The 24523-nt window shown below is 55.1% G+C and overlaps 1 protein-coding gene across 2 annotated transcripts; it reads left to right on the top strand.

Annotated features, from left to right (window-relative positions):
• Positions 1–3211: 3211 nt before the first annotated feature.
• On the top strand, positions 3212–23997 carry MFSD4A (major facilitator superfamily domain containing 4A). 2 transcript variants are annotated; one of them, XM_062013550.1, is made up of 10 exons: positions 3212–3462; positions 10142–10340; positions 10713–10952; positions 16129–16297; positions 17912–18027; positions 18956–19129; positions 20725–20872; positions 21501–21571; positions 21771–21891; positions 22898–23997. In XM_062013550.1, the coding sequence occupies exons 1-10, from the start codon at positions 3233–3235 to the stop codon at positions 22957–22959; spliced, it is 1530 nt and encodes a 509-aa protein (XP_061869534.1). In that variant the 5' UTR covers positions 3212–3232; the 3' UTR covers positions 22960–23997. The 2 variants fall into 2 exon arrangements, with proteins under 2 accessions (XP_061869534.1, XP_061869535.1); XM_062013551.1 differs by lacking the exon at positions 18956–19129.
• The last annotated feature ends 526 nt before the right edge of the window (positions 23998–24523 follow it).

Below are 24523 nucleotides of genomic sequence, written 5' to 3'. Positions count from 1 at the left end.
TCATGGTTTCCCTTTGCAGCTTGCAGCAAGCGCAGGGATGTGGGTGTTTAATTCCCTGCAAGTACAACATCGACCTCAGGTTGGAAAACAGCCCAAAGTGCCTCCTGGTGAAGCTAATTCTGGTGTTGCATATCCTCCTAGTCCTGTGGCTTGCATTTCTATGAGCTGAGGATCTGGGTTTGAGTCTGTGGAGCCAGAAAGGAGCTGTATGTTCTGCTGCTGACTAACCCACCTACGCTTCGCTTCTTATTTGCAAGCACATCTTGCATGGGCTTTGTTCTCCCTGCTAAAATGGCTCTGAGAGTCCTGGAAGGAAGTGTGTTGGCATTGAGGCCACTGCTGAGCAAAGCAGGGGGGGGTTGTTGTGGCTGGGGTAGGGGTTGCACTGATGTTTGTAGCCTCTGGTACATGGATGCAGCCTTTTCATCTGAGGGTGGATGCAGGGAACCTGCACCAGCCCTTGCTCAGCCATTTTATAGTGGGGTAAGTCAGGAGTTGATGCTTATCAAGGGATGGTGATGCAGTAATGGCAGCCAGGAGTGGAGGGTAGGTTTCCTGGCTCCCTGTCCAGTAAAGGGAGAAGCAAGATCAAGATTGAGATCAAGAATGTGGTGCAGGGGCAACCACAGGTAAAACACCCAGTCAGTCCTTTTCCTGGGGCATGGCACCTGTGTGTGGAACACAAGTCACTCCAGCTCTGTGCACAAGGAGATCTATGGCCAAAGAAGGTCAGGAGATGATTTTCTCAGCAGCATTTTGATGGAAAGGCTTTTACTGTCACTTTACTTTCCTCCCTTGTGTTGTTCTGTCCCCACTTATGGATGAGGAATGAGAAGCTGAGGTAGTCTGCAGTGCTGGGGCCTCTCTAAGCCAGTTATTGCCTGGCAGGGAGAGCCTGAGGCTGTGGCTCCCCTTCCCCTCCATCCTGCCACCCAGGCTGTTAAGGAAGGTGGTTTATCATGTCATGATAAAACCCAATTTCCATCCATGCTGTTGACTCACTCCCTGCCCAGCAGCAAAACACTCCATTCCCTTCTGGCCCTCGGTTGCCCCATCACTCAAAGAGGCCAGTGGCATTGCTCTGTCCCTCCAGGCAGCTCAGCTGCCTCTTTGGTTGCTGAATGGCTTCTGGTGCAGGTGCCTGATGGCCACAGCAGTTCTCAGTGGGCAATCAGGGCTTTATTGCCCATCTGTGCTGGGCTGTTGCCCTCACTCCCTGTGTTCCCTTTGCTGCTGGAAGAAGCACATGATCCTGTTCTCGTTGCTTTGAGAAGACCTCAGTGGATGCCACGGGGCAGGGAAGAAGGAGGTTTAGGATGTAATTTGAATTAGCTAAACATTAAGCTATGTCCATGTGGAAATGAGCACCTCCAGCCTGGAGCAGCATTCCTGAGGCTCAGCTCACAGGACATGTGAGGTGTGAGCAGGGGAAGGGACCTGGTGTGCAGAGCTGGAGCCAGAGCTGAGCTCCCTCCATTCTGCTTTGCCTGGAAAGAGCATTCTAAAAACTGCTAAAGTAGGTGAAATATTTATAAAAGCATCCTCTAGAGGAGACCTTTTGCGTAAGCACCGAGCTCCCTGCCTCTGGAACACTCCCTTCCTCGAGCCATCTTGTGCTTCTCACCCACCCAAGGGGCAACTTCAACGGCACCTGCCTGCAAGGGCTGCCCTTACCCCTGGCAGCAGAGCGAGGGGGCGCATTGGGAGTTCCCCCCTCAGTGTCTGTCCCGCGGGGGCTGCCCCGCTCCTGCAGGCGGGGGTGGGGATGCTGCGACCCCTGCGGGGTTCCGCGGGCTGTGGGGGAAGCTCTGGGCTTGCTTCGAGCCCCGCGGGGATGCGCTGAGAGAGCCGCGGATGCGCTGAGAGCCGCGGGGACGCGCTGAGCCCCGCGGGGATGCGCTGAGAGAGCCGCGGGGACGCGCTGAGAGCCCGGGGACGCGCTGAGAGAGCCGCGGGGACGCGCTGAGAGCCGCGGGGACGCGCTGAGAGAGCCGCGGGGACGCGCTGAGAGCCACGGGGACGCGCTGAGCCCCGCGGGGACGCGCTGAGAGAGCCGCGGGGACGCGCTGAGAGCCGCGGGGATGCGCTGAGAGAGCCGCGGGGACGCGCTGAGAGCCGCGGGGATGCGCTGAGAGAGCCGCGGGGATGCGCTGAGAGCCGCGGGGATGCGCTGAGAGAGCCGCGGGGATGCGCTGAGAGCCGCGGGGACGCGCTGAGCCCCGCGGGGACGCGCTGAGAGAGCCGCGGGGACGCGCTGAGAGCCGCGGGGACGCGCTGAGAGAGCCGCGGGGACGCGCTGAGCCCCGCGGGGACGCGCTGAGAGAGCCGCGGGGATGCGCTGAGCCCCGCGGGGACGCGCTGAGAGAGCCGCGGGGACGCGCTGAGAGCCACGGGGACGCGCTGAGCCCCGCGGGGACGCGCTGAGAGAGCCGCGGGGACGCGCTGAGAGCCGCGGGGATGCGCTGAGAGAGCCGCGGGGACGCGCTGAGAGCCGCGGGGATGCGCTGAGAGAGCCGCGGGGATGCGCTGAGAGCCGCGGGGATGCGCTGAGAGAGCCGCGGGGATGCGCTGAGAGCCGCGGGGATGCGCTGAGAGCCGCGGGGACGCGCTGAGCCCCGCGGGGACGCGCTGAGAGAGCCGCGGGGACGCGCTGAGAGCCGCGGGGATGCGCTGAGAGAGCCGCGGGGACGCGCTGAGAGCCGCGGGGATGCGCTGAGAGAGCCGCGGGGATGCGCTGAGAGCCGCGGGGATGCGCTGAGAGAGCCGCGGGGATGCGCTGAGAGCCGCGGGGACGCGCTGAGCCCCGCGGGGACGCGCTGAGAGAGCCGCGGGGACGCGCTGAGAGCCGCGGGGACGCGCTGAGAGAGCCGCGGGGACGCGCTGAGCCCCGCGGGGACGCGCTGAGAGAGCCGCGGGGATGCGCTGAGCCCCGCGGGGACGCGCTGAGAGCCGCGGGGACGCGCTGAGAGAGCCGCGGGGACGCGCTGAGAGAGCCGCGGGGACGCGCTGAGCCCCGCGGGGACGCGCTGAGAGCCGCGGCGCTCCGGGGGATGCCGAGGGGTTGGGCTCAGCCCCTAGAGACGGCGGCTCCGGAGCCCGCGGCACCGCGCCGGCCTCTGGCTCCGCCTCCGGGCCACATCCCGAGGAGGAGGAGGAGGAGGAGGAGGAGGAGGAGGGACGCGGCGGCGGGACAGCGCTCGGGGCCGGGACAGCGCTCGCTCGGGGCCGCACGATGTGGTGGGACGAGCGGGTGTCGGCGCAGTTCCGGAGGAACCTGCAGCCCACCCTCACCTATTGGAGCGTCTTCTTCAGCTTCGGCCTCTGCATCGCTTTCCTCGGGCCCACGCTGCTGGATCTGCGCTGCCAGACCCAAAGCTCGCTCTCGCAGATCACTTGGGTCTTCTTCTCGCAGCAGTTCTGCCTCCTGCTCGGCAGCTGCCTCGGAGGGGTCTTCAAGAGGACGTAAGGCGCCTGGTGAAACTCATCGCGGCTTCTTCATCCCCCCTCTCCCCGCTCTCTGCTTTCCTTCCCTTCCCCGGGGGCTTCAGCTCCCTCCCGCCTTCCCCCGCCGGGGCTGCGAGCTGAGCCTGGGCTGCGCTGAGCCTGGGGTGCTGTGAGCTGAGCCTGGGCTGCGCTGAGCCTGGGGTGCTGTGAGCTGAGCCTGGGCTGCGCTGAGCCTGGGGTGCTGTGAGCTGAGCCTGGGGTGCTGTGAGCTGAGCCTGGGGTGCGCTGAGCCTGGGGTGCTGCGAGCTGAGCCTGGGGTGCTGTGAGCCTGGGGTGCTGTGAGCCTGGGGTGCTGCGAGCTGAGCCTGGGGTGCTGTGAGCCTGGGGTGCTGAGAGCTGAGCCTGGGGTGCTGTGAGGCTGAGCCTGGGGTGCTGTGAGGCTGAGCTTGGGGTGCTGTGAGGCTGAGCCTGGGGTGCTCTGAGCAGAGCCTGGGGTGCTGCGAGGCTGAGCTTTGGGCACTGCGAGGCTGAGCCTGGGGTGCTGCGAGCTGAGCCTGGGGTGCTGAGAGCTGAGCCTGGGGTGCTGCGAGCTGAGCCTGGGGTGCTGTGAGCCTGGGGTGCTGTGAGCTGAGCCTGGGGTGCGCTGAGCCTGGGGTGCTGTGAGGCTGAGCCTGGGGTGCTGCGAGGCTGAGCCTGGGGTGCTGCGAGCTGAGCCTGGGGTGCTGTGAGCTGAGCTTGAGGTGCTCTGAGCCTGGGGTGCTGCGAGCTGAGCCTGGGGTGCTGCGAGCTGAGCCTGGAGTGCTGTGAGGCTGAGCCTGGAGTGCTGTGAGGCTGAGCCTGGGGTGCTGCGAGGCTGAGCCTGGGGTGTTGCGAGCTGAGCCTGGGGTGCTGCGAGGCTGAGCTTTGGGTGCTGCGAGCCTGGGGCGCTGCGAGGCTGAGCCTGGGGTGCTGCTTGGGAAGCAGCGCCCGAGGGGAACACTCCGGGTCTGTCCCAGAGGGGCTGCAGCCACGACGGGAGGAGGGGGGCGGGTGTGGGTGTCCCGGGAGGTGCAGAGCTGGAGCTGCTCTCCCGTGGTGCACAGCTCAGGATCCCAGGAGGGAGCTGAGCACAGGGATTGCTTTAGAGTGAAGTTACAGCCAGAACTTCCTTGAGGGTGTTTTCCTTAACCTGCTCGTTTATGGCAGGAGATATTACAGGAGATGTGTTTTCATGAGCTCAGGGTCAGGAATTGAGGCTTGGTGGTGCTGCCCAGGAGTTTGGGCACACACGAGGTGAGGTGTGAGTGATCCTCACAGTCCTGCAGCTCCTCGGGAGCAGGGTAGTGGCAGTGGCTTCATGGGCCAGCACACAGGCTGGCTGCAGCCCAAGGAGGGTTTGCACAGAGCCTGCTGTCCAGGATGTGTTTAAAATAAATAATACACGTTGGCTCAACCCTCAGGATGGCCAAAGAGGTGTTTGATGTGAGGCTGGGTGACAGCTACTCCCTGCTGAGAATCAGCTGGTTATTTACATTGTCACTGATTCTCCAGGCAGTGATGTAACGTGGCAGCTCTGTGTGTGTGTCTGATGTACACAGCATGTGTGGCATCCCTTTCATTTTGCAGGGCTCCTTTTGCTGCTTTCAGATGCCCCTTTCGAAGTGTTTTGCTGAAGTCTCTTGTCTGTGGACTGTGGGGAGTGTTGGCCAGTGGAGTTGGCATCAGGTTAAATCAATCGACTCCATCAAATCAGTTAAACTGCCACCCTCTTACCTTGAGCTCTCCCTTTTCCTTTTGCCTGCACAGAGCCTGAAGGTTTCATGGAGCAGCAGGAGCTACTTTCTGTCAGGCTGTGCCAGGAGAGGTGCCTGGGAGTGGGGATGGCACGTGAGAACCTTGCTCTGAGTGTGCCACAGCTCCCAAAGTGCTGGGTCAGCAGGCACAGCCTTTGCCAGCCCCTGCTCTGCTTCACATATGTTTGAAGGAGCAGTGAAGGAAGATGCAGAATTGTTGTTTCCTCTTGTCAGCTTCAGAGCCAGAGCTCCTGCCCTTGGCTGCTGGGTTACACAGACCCCTCTGGCCTTTGAGTGCTCAGGGGCTCCCAGATTTTGGGGAGGAAAGAGCCTGTTTGGTGGTTACAAAGCAGGGTGTGTGATCCCAGCCTCTCAGACAGATTGGCTTGTACAGTGTCCATGAGCCCCAGGGAGGAGCAGCCAGGCAGGAGGGGATGTTTGGGATAGTTGTAGCTTGTGAGCTGTTGGGTGGGTGGTTACTGGGAGCTCTGTGGTGTAGGAACAGTGTGGGTTTGGGTGGGAATATTAACCCGAGAGCTCCTGTTCTGTCCTCTCTTTGGGGAGGGATGTAGCAAACTGTCCTGCTAAGGATTCCTACTCCTGGCCAATGCTGTGGGTTTATAAATCAAATCATTCTGGCCCTGGTGCTGGGCAGGGAGGAATGCTGGAAGGTCTCTTTTACAGTTAGGAGATGGATAACTACTGGTGGAGCATCCCAAAGCCCAGCCAAGGGCTGGCTGCGAGCTGCCTTTAATTCCTGATGCCTGAGCAACATAGACTTTGCTGTTTGCTTTGGACTAAAACATGTATTGGTCTGAGCTGCCTGCTCCTGGTGACTGTCTCTTGAGGGAGAGCAGCTTTGTGATGGGATTCTGCAGCAGAAGGGCCTGGTGGGACATAAATAATGCTTTGCTTCTTGCCAGCAGAGAAGCTGCTGAGTGCTGGGTTGTGGTCTCTGCCCTTTCAGCCCAGTCCTGGAGGACTTGGATCCACACAGCTCTGAGGTGCAGGGTTAAACTCACACTCAGAGCTCAGGTCAGGGTCCTCTGTCATTACAAGCCCTGCTTTGGCTGAATACAGCTTTTTACAGGGTACCTGCATGAGTGAGGCTCAGGTTGAGGTGCAGCACGTGGCTTGGCTCAGACCTTAGTGCTGGAGGTTGCTGGAGCAGAGGCAGTGCTGGCAGCAGCTGCTGTGAGGAGCCTCTTGCACTTGTGTGTGATGCACACTCAAGCCACTTGTTTCCTGGCATTACCTCAATTACATTCTTGGAAGTTCCTGACGTGTTGTGAGGCTGCAAATCCAGACACCAGTGTTGGGGTGGGAGTGCTGAGAGGGCCTGAAACCCTGCTTAGACTCAGAGACCCAAGTGGGGGTGACTTTTGGTAAATCCACCCCTGCAAAGTCCAGGGTGAGCTCTGTACACTGCATCCCCCATCACTCTCCCTCCTGCTTCCCTTCCCCTCTTCCTTTCCCCTTTTGTTGCATCTGAAGCTTGCATTGGGAAGTGGAAGGTCCCCTCCCTCTGTGCTGCTGTGCTGGACACGTTTGTGACCCAAGGGACAGAGGAGCTCGTGCCTGTGCCCCAGTTTGCTGCTTTTTTGTTGTTATTTTAATCCAGAAGCTGCATTTTGGTGTCCTCCTGTGGGTTTTTTTGCTGCCAGCATTCAGGTCAGCCCTGAGCTGGTCCAGTTGGTGTTGGCAGAGGAGAGGAAGGGGCTGCACTGGAGCCTTGAGCAGCCTCTGCTCTAAGGAGTGATCCCCCTGGGACCTGCAGGGCTGCTGAGTTGGGACTCTTGCCTTTCTTTCATCTTTACCCCTCTGCACATCAGCTGAGAGCAGGGGACCCTGTTCTCTTCTGCCCTTCACACTCCCATCTTCTGAAGGGTTCTGCTCAAGCAAGAGGCTGGTGCAGGCAGGAGCCTTCTCACCAAAGGAGAGAAGAGACCTTTTGTTGCTGAGGGCAGGTGTGGGATAAACCCACATTGTCCTCACCTCGTCTCCTTAGGGCTTTGGGGTTTTAATTCTCAGTTTTGCAAGTCTAGATGAGCCTGATTATCATTTTTCTGCTTAGTGTGAGTGGCTTAGAAAGTGAGGGAAATGGTGTTTGAAGCTGAAGAGTGTCTGCTGCAAGAGGAACAGCAAGGTGGGGGTTTACACACCGTGGGTGGGAAGGAGAGGGGAAGCTTTGCTGGTGTGACTGCAGGATACCATTAACCATCCTACACCTAGAGAGCCTAAACCTTCTGAGGGGCCTGCAGACCTTCCCTCAGGCTCTGTGGTAGAGCAGGACATGCTCTGGGTGGTCTTGAAACAGAGTCCATGATGTTAAAAGACTCCTTTCCTCTGCTGCTGAAGCAGAACCTGCCCTGGGGGAATCAGTGATGGGAAGGGCAGTGATGCCAGAAACCAGACCATGACATCACACTGGGGATGCTTTTGAAGGCATTTAGAGGGGTGCAGTGGTTTTTGCATCATCAAGACATGGGGTTCAGGCCCCCTCAGAAAGTCATGGGCTACCTCATTTCAGGATGCCTTCCAAGAGCAATCCTACAGCTGCTTGCTCAGTGCCTCCCTGGGTGCTGCACAGTGTCCTTCCACTGTTATCTTGAGGATCTGCCATGGGAAGACAGTGATTTCTTGTTCATGCCAGAGCCAGGGAAGGGGGCAGAAGGGCTGTGTGCTACCCTGGGCTGTGGGCTGCTGCTGTTTGCAGGAGGGGTGGGATGGTGTTCTGAACATCTTATGGCTGGAGGAAGGAGTTGCTGCTCTCTGGGGAGAGGTGAGGTGATCTTCCTAAGGACATCCTCTGCAATTAATGTTTAACTCCAGCAGTGAAGGTGCCCCCTTGGCAAGCAGAAGCAGTGCTGGGGTTGTTTTGCCAAGGCTGCAGAAGAGAAGAGGCATTTCTGGGATGTCTCATGTGCCTTTGCCCATCACTCCTGGCCTCAGATTTGCCAGCAGCCGCTGCCTCTGCCTCCCTCCCTCCTGCTGTACCCTGGAGAGTGCTGCCTCTGGCTCTCCAGCCTCGAAGCTGCTTCTCTGCCATTCGCTGGTTGTTCTTCCTGCTGTGACTGTGCACATCTTGCATTGCTCCCTCTCTCCCTCCCTCCCTCCCCTGGAAAGCCCACACTGGCTCCCCGTTCTGCTGTCACAGGAAGATGAGCACTTCTAGCCTTGCCAAACATTGGCTCCTCCAACATGGTCTGGCTGATGGGTGAGAAGTGAGCACACTGAGGTGCTGGCACAGCTGAGCTCATGCCACTGGGCTGGAGATCAAAGGAGATGAGCCCTTGGATCTTTCTCTCCAGTGCTGTTGCAGGACCTGGAGGGCCAAATCACTGAGAGTGTGCAGATGAATGAGGGCCAGACAGAAACACAGTGACAGGCCCAAGGCCAGGCCATTCTGGGTGAGCAGTCAGGGCAGGAGGGCTCAAAATGTGGTGCCCATCAGCCACCAAGGCTCTGCTGTACCTCCAGCCTGTGCCTCCCTGTAGCCTTCGCCTCCCTCTTTGCACAGAGGCTGAAGCAGAGAGATGAAGGAGTTTTCCTTGCTGGTGATGTGTCTGTGCAGGGGACAGACCTGTGTGTTGCCAATCTTTTGCTATGGATGGAGATCTGTGCACCACATCCCCCAACAGCAGACCCTGATTGCTAATTAGAACCTAATTAATAACCCCCTAATTAGCAGCTCATTACAGGGAGCTGCTGCCCATTGCAAGGGGCTTCTATCAGGATTTGGGAGCCCAGGGCAGGGAGGGGACCTGCTTGTGCTACAGACTCTCAGCTGTGACTTTCTAGTCCCATCTCTCTGCTAGTGTCAGTGCTTTGCTGTCTGGTCCCAGTTTCCTTCCTTCCTTCCTGCCTTGGGCTTGGCAGCTCGGGCACAGCGCGGTGCCAGCCCGGGCTCAGCTCTCCAGCGAGTTGGCTATCGCCTGGCTTGCAGCCTCCCCACTGCCTGTGCTGCTGCCAGCCCTGAGAGGCAAAGCACCAGCCTTGCAACTACCACAGACAGCCCTTGGGCTTCTCCTGCCACCACCGGGGATGGAAAGTGGCCGCTTGCACCGGGAACGGCAGCAGTGCCAGGGCACAGAGGGAGGAAGCTCAGCAGCTCCCCAGTGCTCTTTGTGAGGCAGGTCTGGGATGACACAGTGATGTGGGTGCCAATAATTCGCTATCTGTCAGGATCTGGGGCTGCCCAGTAGCTCCCAGCCTGTTCCTGCAATACAGACCTGCATGAGAAATGGCCTGGAGCTGCTCCAGAGTCGGGATGTGGCCTCAGCACATGTCCCTTCCCATTCCCAGGTCTGCCCAGTTAACAAGATGCTCAGGCCTTATTCTGCCTTGAAATCAGAAATAGTGTTACAAACAGGACCAGATACACTAGAGGAGGTTGAGGCTGGAGCTGAGGCAGAACTGTTTCCCTGAGAGGGGTGTCACCCCTGTGCCAGGCTGCCCAGGGAGCTGGGGGAGTGCCCAGCCCTGGAGGGACCCCAAAGGCGTGGAGCTGAGGTGCTGAGGGCTGTGGGTCAGTGCTGGGCTGGGCAGGGTGAGGCAGGGCTGGGGCTGCAGCAGCTTCAGGGGCTTTTCCAACCCAGATGATTCTGTGATTCCATGAAATGTGAAGGGATTGTTCCTCTTCCCTGTGGAAGCTGAGTGGAAGAGCTGCCTCTTCGAGGCATCAGCCTCCATGGAGATGGCAGCACCCTGGGCTGGCTGTGGCTGGTGTGGAGGCACAGGGGTGCAGAGTATGCAGCATCTCCCTTGTCAGAAGAGCATGTGCTGGGGCTGCTACAACATGTGGGTCCATCTCCTGCTAATGCCCACCCCAGCAACTGACCTGGGGCTGAAAACAGGAGGCTGGGCTGTGGTGCAGGTTCTGCTCTCGTGGCAGTAATTCTGTCTGTCTTCCTTCCCTGCCTCAGGTTGTCTCAGTCCTTGTTTGCACTCTTTGCCTCATCACTGGCAATCTCTGTGGTCTTTGCCATCATCCCTCTGTGCCACAATGTGGTGGTCCTGGCTGTGGTCATGGCTGTGGCAGGACTGGCCATGGGTTGCATCGACACCATCTCCAACATGCAGCTGGTGAAGATCTACCAGAAGGACTCAGCCATTTTCCTGCAGGTAACTGTTGGGCCACCAGGCAGCTGGGACATTTCTTGTTTGATCCATTTAAACATAAGGAAAAGCTATTTCAGTGTGAGGTGAGGGAGCCCTGGCCCAGGCTGCCCAGGGAGGGTGTGGAGGCTCCTGCTCAGGAGGTTTCCAACCCCACCTGGACACATTCCTGTGCCCCCTGAGCCAGGGGAAGCTGCTTGAGCAGGGGCTGGGGCTGGATGAGCTCTAGAGGTCTCTTCCAAACCCCATCTATGATTCCATGATCTCCTCTCTGGCTGTGCTGCTTCCTCCAAGGATGAGGAGTGAGGAGCTCCCTCAGCCTCCCAGCAGAGAAGAGCATTAACCTCCTGCTCTCTTTGTGTGTCTCATCTCTTGCAGGCCCTTCATTTCTTCGTGGGCTTTGGTGCACTGCTCAGCCCACTGATAGCTGACCCTTTCCTCTCAGACACCAACTGCATCCTCTCCAACTCCACGGCCAACGCCTCCAGCAACCTCCCTCACATCCGCAAGTCCCTGGTCCCGCATCATCCCGGCAACCTGTCTCATTATGACCTGCCCATGAAGGGGATGGTGGTCACACGTGTCTCCTACGCCTTCTGGATCATGGCCCTCATCAATGTAAGTGCTGCAGCAGCTCAGGCTCTTGTGGGGACATCTGTGCTTCCCACAGTCCTCAGCACCTCACCCCACGCCTCTGGGGTCCCTCCAGGGCTGGGCACTGCCCCAGCTCCCTGGGCAGCCTGGCACAGGGGCTCACACCCCTCTCAGGGAAACAGTTCTGCCTCAGCTCCAGCCTCAACCTCCCCTGGGCCAACTGCAGCCCATTGCCTCTTGTCCTGTCATTCATTGCTGGGGAGCAGAGCCCGACCCCCAGCTCCCTGCAGCCTCCTGGCAGGGAGTGTCAGAGAGTGCTGCTGGCTGCCCTCAGCCTCCTCTTCTCCAGGCTCAACACCCCCATTCCCTCAGCCCCTCCCCAGCCCCTTGTGCTCCAGCCCCTTCCCCAGCTCTGTGCCCGGCTCTGGCCACGCTGCAGCCCCTCAGTGTCCCTGTGGCAGTGAGTGAGGGGCCCAGCACTGACACAGCCCTGGAGCTGCAGCCTCCCCAGGGCCCAGCACAGGGGACAATCCCTGCCCTTAAGATCATGCCAGGGCAGGGGCCACCAAGCTTGTGCCCATCTCACTCACCTGGACACCTCCTGCAGTAGCAGTGGAGGGTGATGCTGCCAGAAGCACTTCTCTCTGCCTGCCTGTAGCCCCAGTACCTGCTGCCTCTTCTCTGGGCAAGTTTAGCCTCTCCCTATCTGCCAAAAGATGAGGATGAACTCATTTTCCCTGTCCTTGTCCAGCAGCCCTTGGTCTTCCACCCCTCCATCCCCAGCAGGCAAAGGGAGCAGGTTTCTTTGTGCCTTTGGTCTCTCCATTTGCTTAGTAACTGCAGGATCCCCCAGTGCACTTAATCCAGGGGCTTTACCTGACTGAGACCCCCAGGGCTCACTGGTGCCAGAAAGGTGACCAGCACAGCTGAGCAGCACCTGGGGGGAGTTTCTGTGCAGAAGTACCAAAAAGCTTTCTCTTGCCTGGGAGGAGAAGGCAGCTTTAATCACCTCTGTGTGTGCCATGGGAAATGGGCTTTTAATTACACTGGAGCATTATCTATTTTGTCAGTCAGTCCTGAGCAAACTAATTCATGTTTGAAGGCAGTGTAATACCTGCTTTGCATAGGATGAGGTGTCTGGGATCTGAAGCAGTGATGGGAAGGTGGCTGGCAGCCCCCCTCACTGCCACCCCATCCCATGGGCAGTTTGAGAGCAGGATGAGACCCTCAGCTGAGTGCCCAGCAGCTGATGGGGGGCTGGGCTGGTGCATTGCCACAGGTTCAGGTGCTGTTTGCACCTTTAGGTGGTTGTCAGGTGTGTGCACACACTTTATAGGATCCCCAAGGTGGGGAATCCTGGGGTGCTGTGAGACCAGTGGCTCTGGGGGTGAGGGTTGGAGGATGAAGGGAAGAGGAATAGGGAGCAGGATGGACACTGCACATGGAGCTCTCAGCCCCTGTGCCAAGGCTGAGCTGCTCTTGTCTTTCCCAAAGCCTCACTGAGAGACCCAATCCCTTGTTTAAACCCAACCCCCTGGGGATACTGAGAGGAGCTCAGCTCCAAAGCTGTTGGCCCTCCTTGAAGGTTTAAACCTCAGGGGAAAATGGTGATAATTGATCTTTAAAACCCCAGGGCAGTGGATGAAATGAGTAAGCTATAGAAATGGAACCCAGGCCCAGCAGCTCTGGTATAAAATGGTCCAAACCCACATTTCCAATCCGAGTTCTCCCAGGGCTGTGACTATTCCAGGGCACAAGCAAGAAATTATTCATTTCAGTCTCTTGCTCTGTTTAAAGTGGAAATGCCTCTGCCTTTGGCATGAAGGCAGCGTGTGAAGCTGACAGAGGAGTTGTTTGGATGTTACTGAAGCGAAATGTTTCTGCTTTAGCAGAATTGAAGTGGTTCAACACTATCGAAATGAAAGGTCTGGATGGGACTCGTGGCCAAAACTGCTCGTTCTGAGGGAAGTATCTTTGGCTTTTTCATCCAGATTTGGAACAAAAAAACCCCAGGTTTTCAAATTCAGCTTCCCACAGAACAGAAATGGCATCAGCCAGCCTGTCCCAAGGGCTGCCAAGCAGGGAAATGATCCTGTGAGAGGGATGTGCTTGGCCGGGAGGTGCTTTCCCAGGGGACAGTGTGGGATGCTCCCTTGTGGTGCTGCAAGAGCAGGGAGCAGCCCCAATGCTCCTGAGGGGAGAGACTGAAATAGAGCTGAGAGGGAAGGAGCCTGGGTTCTGCCCACACTTATCTGCCTCCTGCAGCAGTGGTGGTTTAGAATAACAGGTTAAAAGCCACCAGGGGTGAAGGGAGCGTCCTTGAGCTGGAGTGCAGGGTGTAAGGCTCTTGCCCTTCAGCCCAAGGGGATGCTCAGATGCTCCTCTCCTCCTTGAACAAAGAAAAAGATGGAGCAGAGTTGCCCTGAGAAGAAAGAAAATGGTTATCAGACTAAAATCTCTGCCTGCTCAAGGGAGGGGCTGCCCAGAGCTGGGGGATGGAGCTGTCTGTCTCTGTGTTGTCTCTGCAGGGCAGGGTGGTGATTTGAGGACCAGTGTCCTTATTTTAGAGGCTGTGGTTCATCTCTTGCTCTCCCTGTTTGGGCTCCTGGCAGAGTGGGAAGGCTTTGACAGCTCTTTGACAGCCCAGACAGCCGAGGTGTTTGCCCCAGGAAAACCTGAGCTGCTTCAGGAGCTGAGTAGCAAGATCCTGCCATAAGCACAGTGTCTCTGGCTCCAGGGGCCAGCAAAGCTCATTGCCACCAGCTGGGACTCATGGTGGGGAGAGGATGGTGAGAGGGGCTCAGTGTCAGCCCAGCAGGGGCCAAGCTCCTGTGAGCAGTAGAAGGGACACTCCTCAAGCTGTCTTCATCTTGTGATCAGGGTGGGCTCCTGCTGCAGGATGGATTCATCCCTTCGCTTGGGCAAACAGACCCTGGCAGGGCTCTGCTGTTGGGCTCTGTTTGCTCCTCTGCATCTGCTTGTGTAACAACTGAAGTGTTTTCATGGATGCATTGCCCACTCCTCAGGTTTAAGGCTGGCCCAGCCTGTGGCCTGGGTAGCCACTGACTGACCCCCAGGCCATTTGCCAGCCCCTGTGCAGGACACAGCTGGCTCAGGGAGGAGCTCTGGGAACATCTTTTCTCTTGAGCCCAACCTTTTGCTCTTTCCCCCCTTTCCCTGAGCTTGCTTTGGTGTGGTGGCAGCCCATGAGCAGCTCAGGCTGAGGGGCTCAGAGCACTCATGCCCCTGAGGCTCTGCCAGCTTCATACAGCTTGGGTAGAGCCCAGGGGGAGAAGCTGGGGAGCAAGGATCTGCCTGTGCTTTGACTGGGAGTTGGGGGAGCCTGGCAGTGAGTGCTCCTTGAGGCTGGAAGTGCCTGGAGGCATTATCTCTATAGCCAGTCCCTGTGTCAGGGGGGATATTTTTGCCAAATCTGCAGTTTGGAAGAACAAAACTTGCTCCTGACCTCCGGAAGGATTAGAACTATCAAGCAAATACATTTTTCTTCCATGGGACTGAACTAACTGTTCCTATTCCCATTGTTCCCAGAACAATGAAGTCCTCATAAATGAATTCAGGCTGGAGAGGAGGGGCAGGGGAAGGGGAGTTCTCCATACATCTAAACCATGCCACGAGCCAACAAAAGGCAGGAAACTTGGAGCTGGAGCTCACACTTGCTCACAGACGTGTAGCAAACAAGCACTCGGTGGCTGAGGCAGCTGTCACTTGGGATTTCCTGGCTTTCTCCCCTAGTTTGTCACAGAATAAACACCACTTGGGGAAGGGAGGGCTGGTGAAGGGCAGACCCAGCTTTATTTTCTTCCCTCTGTTTTCTCTCTTCCCAAAATAACTGAAAAAGGGCAAGTCCCTCTGTGCTTGGAGGCGCCCCAGAGCTGTGGCTGTGCAGGGGCTGATGCCTGGGGACAGGGCAGGGAGGCAGCACAGTGCTGGGTGGGGGCTGATGCTGTGGGATGGATCTGGTGGGCAGGTACAAACCCAGGGGCAGTGTGTGCAGTGGGCAGAAAGCCCAGGCTGCAGGGGATGCTGCTGGGGGGGGCTGGAGTGGGACTGTCACCTGCTGGGAGCCCACCACAGACAGACACTGGTGTCTGCATCTCCATGGCAGTGACAGCCCAGGGGGCAATCAGTGGCTGAAGGCTCGTTGCTCTGCAGCCCCAGGTCCCTCAGCAGTGGAGCTGTTGGAGGTCACTGGGCTGTCACTGGTGGTGTCATCGTTGGCCTGGGAACCAGGGGCTCATCTCTTAGGAGATGCTGAGCAACCTCTGCTGATGGCTGGAGATGGGCAGAGCAGGGCTTGGAGCAGTTCTTCCCTCACAAAGGATTTCAGCCTCAGGTCTCCTGTTAAAACTGTTCTGCTCTCCACAGGCAAAAGCTACTGTATTGCTTTATCCTTTGGGAGCAGGTGGTGAAATGCTTGGCAGGCAGACCATTTGGGGTTTGAAGGGCTGGTGCAGTGCTTCATGAGGGGTGAATTCAGGTGTCTTCTGTTCCAGTGTCCCTGTCCTCAGGTGAATGGTCCCATCCCAGCTGGCACAGGGACTGACAGGACCTGCCCCAGACAACTCTCTGGATCAGGAGTCTTTGCTCTCAACTTTTTTTTTTGCCTCCCTGCTATGGAATCATGGAATAGAGTCACAGAATGGTTTTGGTTGGAGAAGCCCCTGAAGCTGCTGCAGTCCCAGCCTTGCCCTCACCCTGCCCACCCCAGCACTGACCCACAGCCCTCAGCACCTCAGCTCCACGGCTGTGGGACCCCTCCAGGGCTGGGCACTCCCCCAGCTCCCTGGGCAGCCTGGCACAGGGGCTGACACTCCTCTCAGGGAAACAGTTCTGCCTCAGCTCCAGCCTCAACCTCCCCTGGGCCAACTGCAGCCCATTGCCCATTGTCCAATGACTTGGGAGCAGAGACCAACTCCCACCTCACTCCAACCTCTTCTCAGGGAATTGTAGAGTGTGATACTGATACACAATCTCTAGATAGAGTTGTAGAGATGTCTGCCCTCAGCCTCCTCTTCTCCAGGCTAAGATCTCTCCTAACAAGCCTCCACTCCCCTGCAGCAGCTCCTTTATCCCAGCCCCAGCCCTTGGGGCACATCTATCGCAGGTGCTGAGCCTGGGGTACCTGGTCTATATTATGGGGGGGGGCCCATGATGCTCACCCCCATCTCTCTCCCCCCAGCTGCCAGTGCCCATTGCTGTGTTCTTCCTGCTGTACAAGGAGAGGATGGTGCCATGTGCTGGGGGCAGCTCCTACCCGCTGCTCTCGGCCGACGAGCTGGCGATGGAGACGCGACCCAGCGACAAGGACGAGCTCTCCACCACGGTGCACAGACCCCACACAGCAGGAGGTGAGCTGGAGGCTCCTCTCTTCTGGGTTTGGAGGAAGGAGAAGGGGTGAGCAGGTGGGAGGGGAAAGCCATATTCCTGAGAGTCTCTGAGTTTAAGGAGTGAAATCCATCATCTCCTGAATATCATCCAGGAGTATCCAGCCAGCCAATCTGGTGTGCAGCTGCCCTTGAGTTAGATGGGACCACAACCCCTGAACAGAGATTAGTCTCCTGCTGTTGGGACTCCAAGGCTGCTCTTTTCTCCAAGCTGTCCCAAAACTAACCCTGTGCCCCCAAGACATTTAAGCACACGTTAAAGTTGTGTCCCTTCGTTTCCTTCCATTTCCAGTCGGGTTTTTGGCTGACTCCACTGATTGTTCCATTTAAAAGTGGTCACCATGCTGCCAAATGCTGCTTTCTATGAATCTGAGGGGAATAAGGACAGAGCCCTTGTTTGAACAGTTAAACTCCAGCCATAGTTTGCTCCTGGACTTGTGACCACACCGTGTTTTGGGGACAGCAGTAACATTGTTCTTTGCTACCCAAGAGAAACGTTATCAAAGTAAATTCTTCTGCTAAACTCTGGTGAATCTCAGAAGGAAGCACATTTTAGGGTTGTCAGAGGAGTGTTTAGTGCTGTTACAGAAGAGATGGCTTTACCTGAGCAGTAAAAGGGAATTGCAGGGAGTCCTCCAAGCTGGAGGCAGTTAGAGGTGTGGTGTCCCTAACGGAGTGGGTTCTCTGGTGTCTGACAAGGTTGTGCTCATCTGACAGCATTTCCCTTAGCTGAGACACTGCTGGTTTCTTTCCTCAACCCAGCTGCCCATTTTCATACAAGCCACTGGGGCTTTGTGTTCTTCAGATGTCCATCTTCCTCTTAAATGCAAGTTGAGGTTAATCCTTGGAGAAGCAGGAAGGCGAGTGCTGTGATCTTTGGCAGGCACATCTGTGCTGGCAACACCCCTCCATCCCCAGAGCAGCAGGGAGAAATTCATCTTTGCCATGCAGGAGCAGCTGTCTCACCTGCACAGTTCTCCAGGTGCCATTACCACCAGCCCTTTGCATGCCCCAGAGAAGTGTGAGGACGGGAGAGCTGGGAATTCCTGGGGTGCTGCCCCCCAGCTTTGGTAGGGCTGTCACTCCCAGTGGGCTATTCAGAGGAAACTCTTTCCCCAAAGATGGCTTGTTTCATGAAATATCATTTATCTGAGGAACATGAGCTATCCTGGGCAGGATTCTCCTGTGTGGTGGTACCAAAGGGCTCTGAGCACGAGTGCTGTGGTCGAATGGGCTTGTTTGTATTGTCTGTAAGAGCGGGGCCAGCAATACAGCCCTTGTCAATGGGAAGAGGAGCACAAACCAGCTGCAGTAAGAGAAGCAGCAAGTACCCTGGAAAGCCAGGATCCAGTCTGTGCACAGTCAACCCATAAGCATATCCATCTTCCTTCTGAAAGTTTAGAGGTGGGTCAAGAAAGAGGTGCCAGCAGAGGTTAGCAGTGCCCCACCTTGTCCAGGCTCCTCTAAGAATCTCTGTCTGTGCAGCTGAGCACAAACCAAACCCCCATTGTGAGCTGGCAACCACCCAGCCCCAGGGGGACCTTGCAGCTAAGTTTGCTTTGCATTGTTTTTCACCAGGTCATGATGACTTATTTAGCTGCTGCCAAAGCAAAAACTTCAGAGGGGCTTCTTACGCCTACTTCGCAGTCCACATCACTGGGGCTCTTGTTCTCTTCATGACTGATGGGATTGTGGTGAGTTCAGCTGATAGAGGGGTCTTGTCTGAGCACAGCCATATGGCTTTTCTTCCTTCTGAATCACTTGTAACTTGCAGTGGGCTGGACCTGAGGGTCTCAAGGTAGCTCAAGCTGATGATAGCCAGGCTGCTAGTGCCCTGCTTCTTGGGAGGGTTTTGTGGCTTCTCTGTGTTGTTGCAGGTAGATTGCTGCTGACTTAGCCAGTTTAGAGTTGTGTCTGCTTGTACACAGTGGAGGTCTCTTCTTACCTTCAGCTTAGAGGCAAGAACACCTTCATTTTCCTTCATAAGAAATGGTGGCTCTTTGTTTGATGGGTCTGCTAAGCCCTCACAATCCAAGCTGAGAGCGTGTTGGGGCCCTGCAGCACGTCCCTGCGTGGCATTTCTCTCCAGGCGAGCCAGGCTCGCTCTTGGCTGGCAACTTGCTGCTCTTTTCCTTTCAAATGTTTTGTCTCAGTCCCCTTGTGGTAAAATAAACCCTAGTGGTTCTTGCTAGGGCATGAAATAGGGTCCTGAAAGACGAGGGAGCGGGGTTACACAGAGGTGGTTACACAAAGGTGCCATCAGATGTGGGAACTTTCAAGGATGATCAGCTCCAGGGTCTGGATGTGCTGTGCAGTTCCAAAAGGACAGGCAGTCCTTAGGGAGGAGAGCATCTCTACAGACAGGAGCTTAGCATGCATTTCACCTAGTCATGCTGTTAAGTCTTGCCCTTTTAGGAGAGTTTTTAGGAGAGCTTAAGTCCTGTGTTCTACTCCTGGTCTCCAGCTGCAAAGCCTCGGGAACAATGTCCACTGGGATTTGGTAGCAGGCCCATAGGTGGGCTCTCCAGCACTCTCACAGCACTGTGAATAACAGGGACAGGGGGAAGCTGAAGGCTGCAGGTGATCACAGCCATGTCACACGTGGGTTTGTGTTCCCTGCAGGGAGAGTACTCGGGCTTCGTTTACAGCTACGCGGTGGAAGAGCCTCTCTCCGTGGTGCATAAAGTGGCAGGTTACCTGCCCAGCCTCTTCTGGGGCTTCATCACCCTGGGCAGGCTCATCTCCATCCCCGTGTCCTACCGAATGAAGCCAGCAACTATGGTCCTCATCAATGTGGTACGGCAGCCCTTACCGTGTTTTCCTTCCTCTTGCCTCCCAGCTGCTGCCTGGGTTTGCTTTGGATGTGCTGCATCTGCTCTGCCTCACCCTGAGAGTGCAATGTGTCCTTTGCATGCTTGCAGCTGACTCTGAGGCACGAGGCAGCCAAGACAACCTGATGGCACTGCTCTGAGCCCCTCAGTTCACCTAATGTTAGGTTTGTGAAGCACCTCATGAAGTTACCTGCCAACCTTGTTTTACTTTGCACGCTGTTCTCTGGCCATCCCCTTCCCACAGGGGCCTTAAATTCCTTGTAAAGACAGTAAATTCTCTGTGGTGGCTGCCAGAGAAACCAATGGGATGTGAGGCTGCTTGAATTAAATGACACCTTCACTTGAAGAAAGAGGAAGAAGTCCTTTAAGGATCTGTAAGAAAGATGCATGTAAAGATGTGCTGGACAACAGGGAGAGAGTTGTTCCCATTTCCACTTCATAACAGGTGAAAGAAGTGAGAAAGCTTTACATTTCCAATTTATATTTACCATTTCCATTTGCAATTTACAGTTGCTTTAAACCAGCAGCTCTTTTGGCAGCAAGTTTCATGGTTAATGCTGCGAGGCCAAGCACATGTAACAGGGTGGCGAGAGAACAGGAGTGCTGCTTCAAACTGGGGTGTTTTTCAAACTGGGCTCTGACAGCTGCAGCCAAATGACATGCAATTATCTCAGAAAGGAATGTAATCTCCTTTGGCACAGAGTCACTGCTTGCCTGGGAGCAGGGAAAGCTCAGCATCAGCAGATCCATCTCAGGTGTCTGATAGGAGCAGTCCCAGGTGCCTCCTCGGTGTGTGCTGGTGGCTTCATCACTTGGTCTGAACTGCACAATTGCTCTATTAATGGCTTTAGCAGCTGCTGGAAGTTGGAGAGAAGAGGGCATAGCCTCAGCCTTGAATGGAAGCCTTCTCACTGCCCTTCACTGTCACTGGTAGTAGTGTCCCCCAAGCACTAAACTTCCTTTGGCTGACGTGGAGCCCTTTGTGCAGCGCCCACTGGTTGCTCCTGCTGTGTGCAGAAAGCCCCACCAGCCCTCTGCAGGCATTTCAGCCTCACAGCAAGCTGCACTTTGAGTTCTAGTCCTTAGGAGGTGGGTGCTTATTTCGGGGCTCCCTCTGCTGGCTCTGTGCCGTAGTGAACCTGTGCCTCTTGACTTTTGCTGTTGTGCACTACAGCAAGCCCGGGGTGGGTTACATTGAGCTGGCTCTTTGCCTTTACTGCTGTGTGAGCAGTGACTGAGTGAATTCTTTAACTTATTAGCGATTGAGACATTTAAATACGATGTAGCAGTGCTGTTGTACTGAAAGCTGCAGAGGAAAGAGTATTTTTTCAGATACAACCTTAAGTTTCTACCTAATGAAGCTGATGCTCAAGTACCAAATTCTTTACTGGAAGGGTAGCTGGATTGTATTTGACTGGTTGCTTCACGTTTCCAGGGATTGCCACGTGTTTCAGTAGAGCTGAACCCCTCTTCCAGGCCCTTTTCTACATAATAGAAACCAACCTAGAGCCTGCTGCAACTCAGCATTTACCTCCTGCCCCTGTTGTGTGTTGGTCACAGGTTGGAGTGCTGATAACCTTCCTCCTGCTCCTGATCTTCTCCTACAGCGTTGTCTTCTTGTTTGTGGGGACAGCATCTCTGGGGCTGTTCCTCAGCAGCACTTTCCCCAGCATGCTTGCCTACACCGAGGACATCCTGCAGTACAAAGGTGAGCAGGGATTCAAGAGCTCACATACCATCACATCTAGCAGCTCCTTCCCTCTTCAGGTATGCCTAGGAGGCCTGGAACAAAGATCTGCTTTTGAATCCAATGTTTATTCAAGCTTGTAGTCTGAAAACCAGACTGCACAAATCCTGGCTTCAGTGTACTAATAACTTCTACAGGCAGAGGTTCAGACTGGTCTTGGTTTCCTGCAGCTTTAGGGCTCTCAGGACCTCACTAGAATGTCTGCTTTAGAGGCTTACAGGGAGCTAGTTTTGGAAACATCCAGATGATCAGTGAACTAACTGAAAATGCTCAAGTTTGGCCAGCTCTTACAGCAGGTCTCTGCCAACCTCCATCTCTGGGCCAGTGATACAGAAGAATGAACATCTTCCTAGCAAGAAGCAACATCACAACAGAGATGAGTGGCAGAAGCAGGAGATGGGGTTTTGGCTTAAACTTTTACCTCTCTGCACTACTGCAGGTTACAAGGGGCATTCTCAGTACTAGAGGGGAACATACATAGAGGATTTGTACATCTTGCCTGGAGAGATCCACAAAAGGGCAGTTTAAAGAAGCTGCAGGCTCATCCTGCTGGCAGTTTCACCTCATCCCTGCCCATATTTCTTTGCAGGCTGTGCCACAACTGTGTTGGTGACTGGAGCTGGAATTGGAGAGATGGTCCTACAGCTGCTGGTGGGGTCGGTAAGTGCAGACCACAAGTGCCAAAACCTCACTGGAACTCTGCAGCACAAACCCTTGTCCTGGTTTTGGGCAGCTGCTGGGAAAAAGCACTGCAGGACCCTGTTGCTATCAAACAGTGAAGCTCCTGCTGAATGGTAATTAGGTGTTTGAGTGCTCTGATGACATATCTTGTTCCCTTTTTTTTCCCCTGCAACTGCAGATTATACATGATCAGGGCAGCTACAGTTTCCTGGTCTGTGGGATGATCTTTGGAGGTTTGGCCTTTACCTTCTACGCTTTCCTCTTGTTTTTCCACAGGATGTACCCCAAGCCCCCATCAGGTAAGACAGCAACAGCACTCAGCCCTGCTTTATAACGAGAGGAAGAGTGGCATGTGCATGGATACATAACCAGGGTGCAGCACTTCAGCAAAATGCAAGGAAATGTTACTTTCAGTGCTGCTTCCTGACCCCTTTTCCTGCTTTGACTTGCCCACAAAGCTTTGGCAGCCACAGCTTAGGGTTTGCTTTCTTTTCTGTTGGACAAGCAAGGGGAAAAAGTAGGAAGGGTCTGTGGATGTCATGGTTTAACCCCAGCCAGCAGCTAAACACCACATAGACACAGTTCAGAGAGGAACCACAGAGCACATGGGATGCTGGCTGGGAAAGCACCACTGTGCTGCTGCAGAGCTAGCAGGGGTGTCCTCCTAACACAGACTGCACAAGCCTCCCTACACTGTTCCCTGGCTAGAATCCAGGCAACAAGTGGGTCTCCCATCCAAAGGCAGCTGCCAGGCTCTTGAGAAAAGCCTTGCTGAGGACAGATTCCTCTTACTGATAGCAGCTGCTATTGGCTTTTGAGCACCTTCTATAGTAGCTAGCAACAAGACAAGGCGTGATGGGATGAAGCTGGAACACAAAATGTTCCACTTAAACATAAGAAAAACCTATTTCACTGTGAGGTGAGGGAGCCCTGGCCCAGGCTGCCCAGAGGGGTTGTGGAGGCTCCTTCCTTGGAGCTCTTCAAGACCCACCTGGACGTGTTCCTATGCAACCTGAGGTGACCCTGCTTCTGCAGTGGGGGTTGGACTTGGTGATCTCTGGAGGTTCCTTCCAACCCCCACCATTCTATGATTCTATGAGCAAAAATCCTTGTGAAGGGCAGCAAAACTTGTGCAGATTACGGGAAGTGGAGGCCTTTCTTCCATGTTCAGCCAAGGGTGGTGGTGATACAACATGTGGTGGTGATAGAACAGCCACATCCAAGACTGGGAGAGCTTATGCCCTTTCCCTCAAAGCTCAGTAAGATCAGTACCTTCAGCTGAAGCATCCCATGTCTGTCCTGCAGATGACATGGCCTCACCTGACAAACCAGCAGTAACAGAGGACACGGGACAGTACCAGCGCTGAGGAAGAGGCCGAGCCCTAGACAAGCAATAAACCAACACACAATGAAGCATTACTGTTAAGGATGATTTCACATTTAATGACTGAATCATGCAAGTTTTCTGCAATCAGACAAACCAAACCAAGCACATTAGATTGGGTGAGAATGGAGAGAACATCCTGAAACACTGCGTCAAGCCAAGCACAAGCTGCCCCTGTCACGTGTGCCAAGCAAGGAGACTGTGTCAAACTCCCCATGTCTGAAAGGGGATGATGATTACTCCTGGAACTGAACTTTCTTGCCAATGCAGGATGGAGGGTGGGAAGGAAGAGGGGTGTCTCTGTCCATAGGTGAGATGGAGTTATCTCCCAGCTTCGTTGCTGAACTGGTTTGTGTTTCCTTTTGGTACAGAAACCCCCAACTCCCAGCACAAGACGTGGATTTCAAGTCCTTTTATTGTGCAACAACAACTTGAGTATGTGTCACCTCCATGTATGATGCTTCCAAAGGGGACAAATGACACAAAGGGTAGGACTTCCCCTCCCCATCCCTTTCCCCAAGCAGCCAGGAGCTCTCTGTATTTGCACAGATGATTCTCTGATGTGACACCTCAGTGTCCCCTGAGACAGTGTCTCACTCAGCATGCAAGGGCCTCTTGATTATTACAATCATTAGCTTGCTTCTTTGTTTTCTCCTTTGGGGTTTTTTTGTTCCTTTTACAGTCCAGAATGAGTTGTGATGGTTTCTTTTGCTTTGTCACTAGTTCAGCTGCTGAAGGTGCAGTGTCTTTGAGGGTGGTTTTATTTCTAGCTTCCAGTTGAAGCTTTAACAGAGGTATTTGGGAGCCAGCCTCCAGCTGCTTAATCTGTGCAATACTTATTAGTAACAGGTGCCTTGTGTAAGGTACTCTCATACCCCAGCATGACCTATTGCAAGCCATGAAGAAAGGATTGGCTTTACATCTATTTCTTCAGTGAGTGATTGGACATGTACTTTTTGCTTTAACTGCTGTCTGTGGATGTACATATGTATGTGTGTATATAAAGCAGTGTTTAATTAAAGGTGATTTGATTGCTATTCTCAGCATGACTGGACTCAGGTAACTTCAGCTGTTTCTGGCCACAAGTCTCAGCTACCACCTTCACCAGTTTTAGAGCTTTCAACCTCAGAGTGACTCTAACAAACTGTTTTTCCAAGCAGTGGATTTTACCTTCCATAAAACAGCCTCACAAGCTGCCCCAGGGGCTTTCTGTCGAGTCTCAAGAGAGTAGACTTGTTGAATGGACTTTGTGTATCTAAAGCTGCATGCAGCCAGTTCAGGAAGGAGGAAAAGGGAGATGAATTTTGGGCTTTGGACTTGGAACCCTCCTGCCTCAGTGCCTAGTGCAGGTTGTGCTGCAGTTCTCCCTATCGCCACCGGATGCCACTGTTACTCTCCTTGAGATACACAGGCTGGAAAAAGCGTGTACTGCAAAACCCATTGCAGAAAAAACCCCCCAGTCTAGCATAATAGAGCCCTCCCCCAGTGACAGCATGCTCTCCATCCCAGTACAGAGGAACAGGCTGGGGTAGAGGGGCTGGAAAGCT

This window comes from Colius striatus, chromosome 22 (genome assembly GCF_028858725.1).
Source record: "Colius striatus isolate bColStr4 chromosome 22, bColStr4.1.hap1, whole genome shotgun sequence".
Taxonomy (NCBI): domain Eukaryota; kingdom Metazoa; phylum Chordata; class Aves; order Coliiformes; family Coliidae; genus Colius; species Colius striatus.
Note: the sequence above shows the minus strand (reverse complement) of the source record. Positions and strands in the feature narration are given on the sequence as shown.

Excerpts from the sequence above, each read along its gene's own strand:
- MFSD4A (XM_062013550.1), top strand. The coding sequence starts at position 3,233 with ATGTGGTGGGACGAGCGGGTGTCGGCGCAGTTCCGGAGGAACCTGCAG. Across the intron at positions 10,341-10,712 it reads ACTCAGCCATTTTCCTGCAG|GCCCTTCATTTCTTCGTGGG; the intron begins GTAACTGTTGGG and ends CATCTCTTGCAG. Across the intron at positions 18,028-18,955 it reads TCATGACTGATGGGATTGTG|GGAGAGTACTCGGGCTTCGT; the intron begins GTGAGTTCAGCT and ends TGTTCCCTGCAG.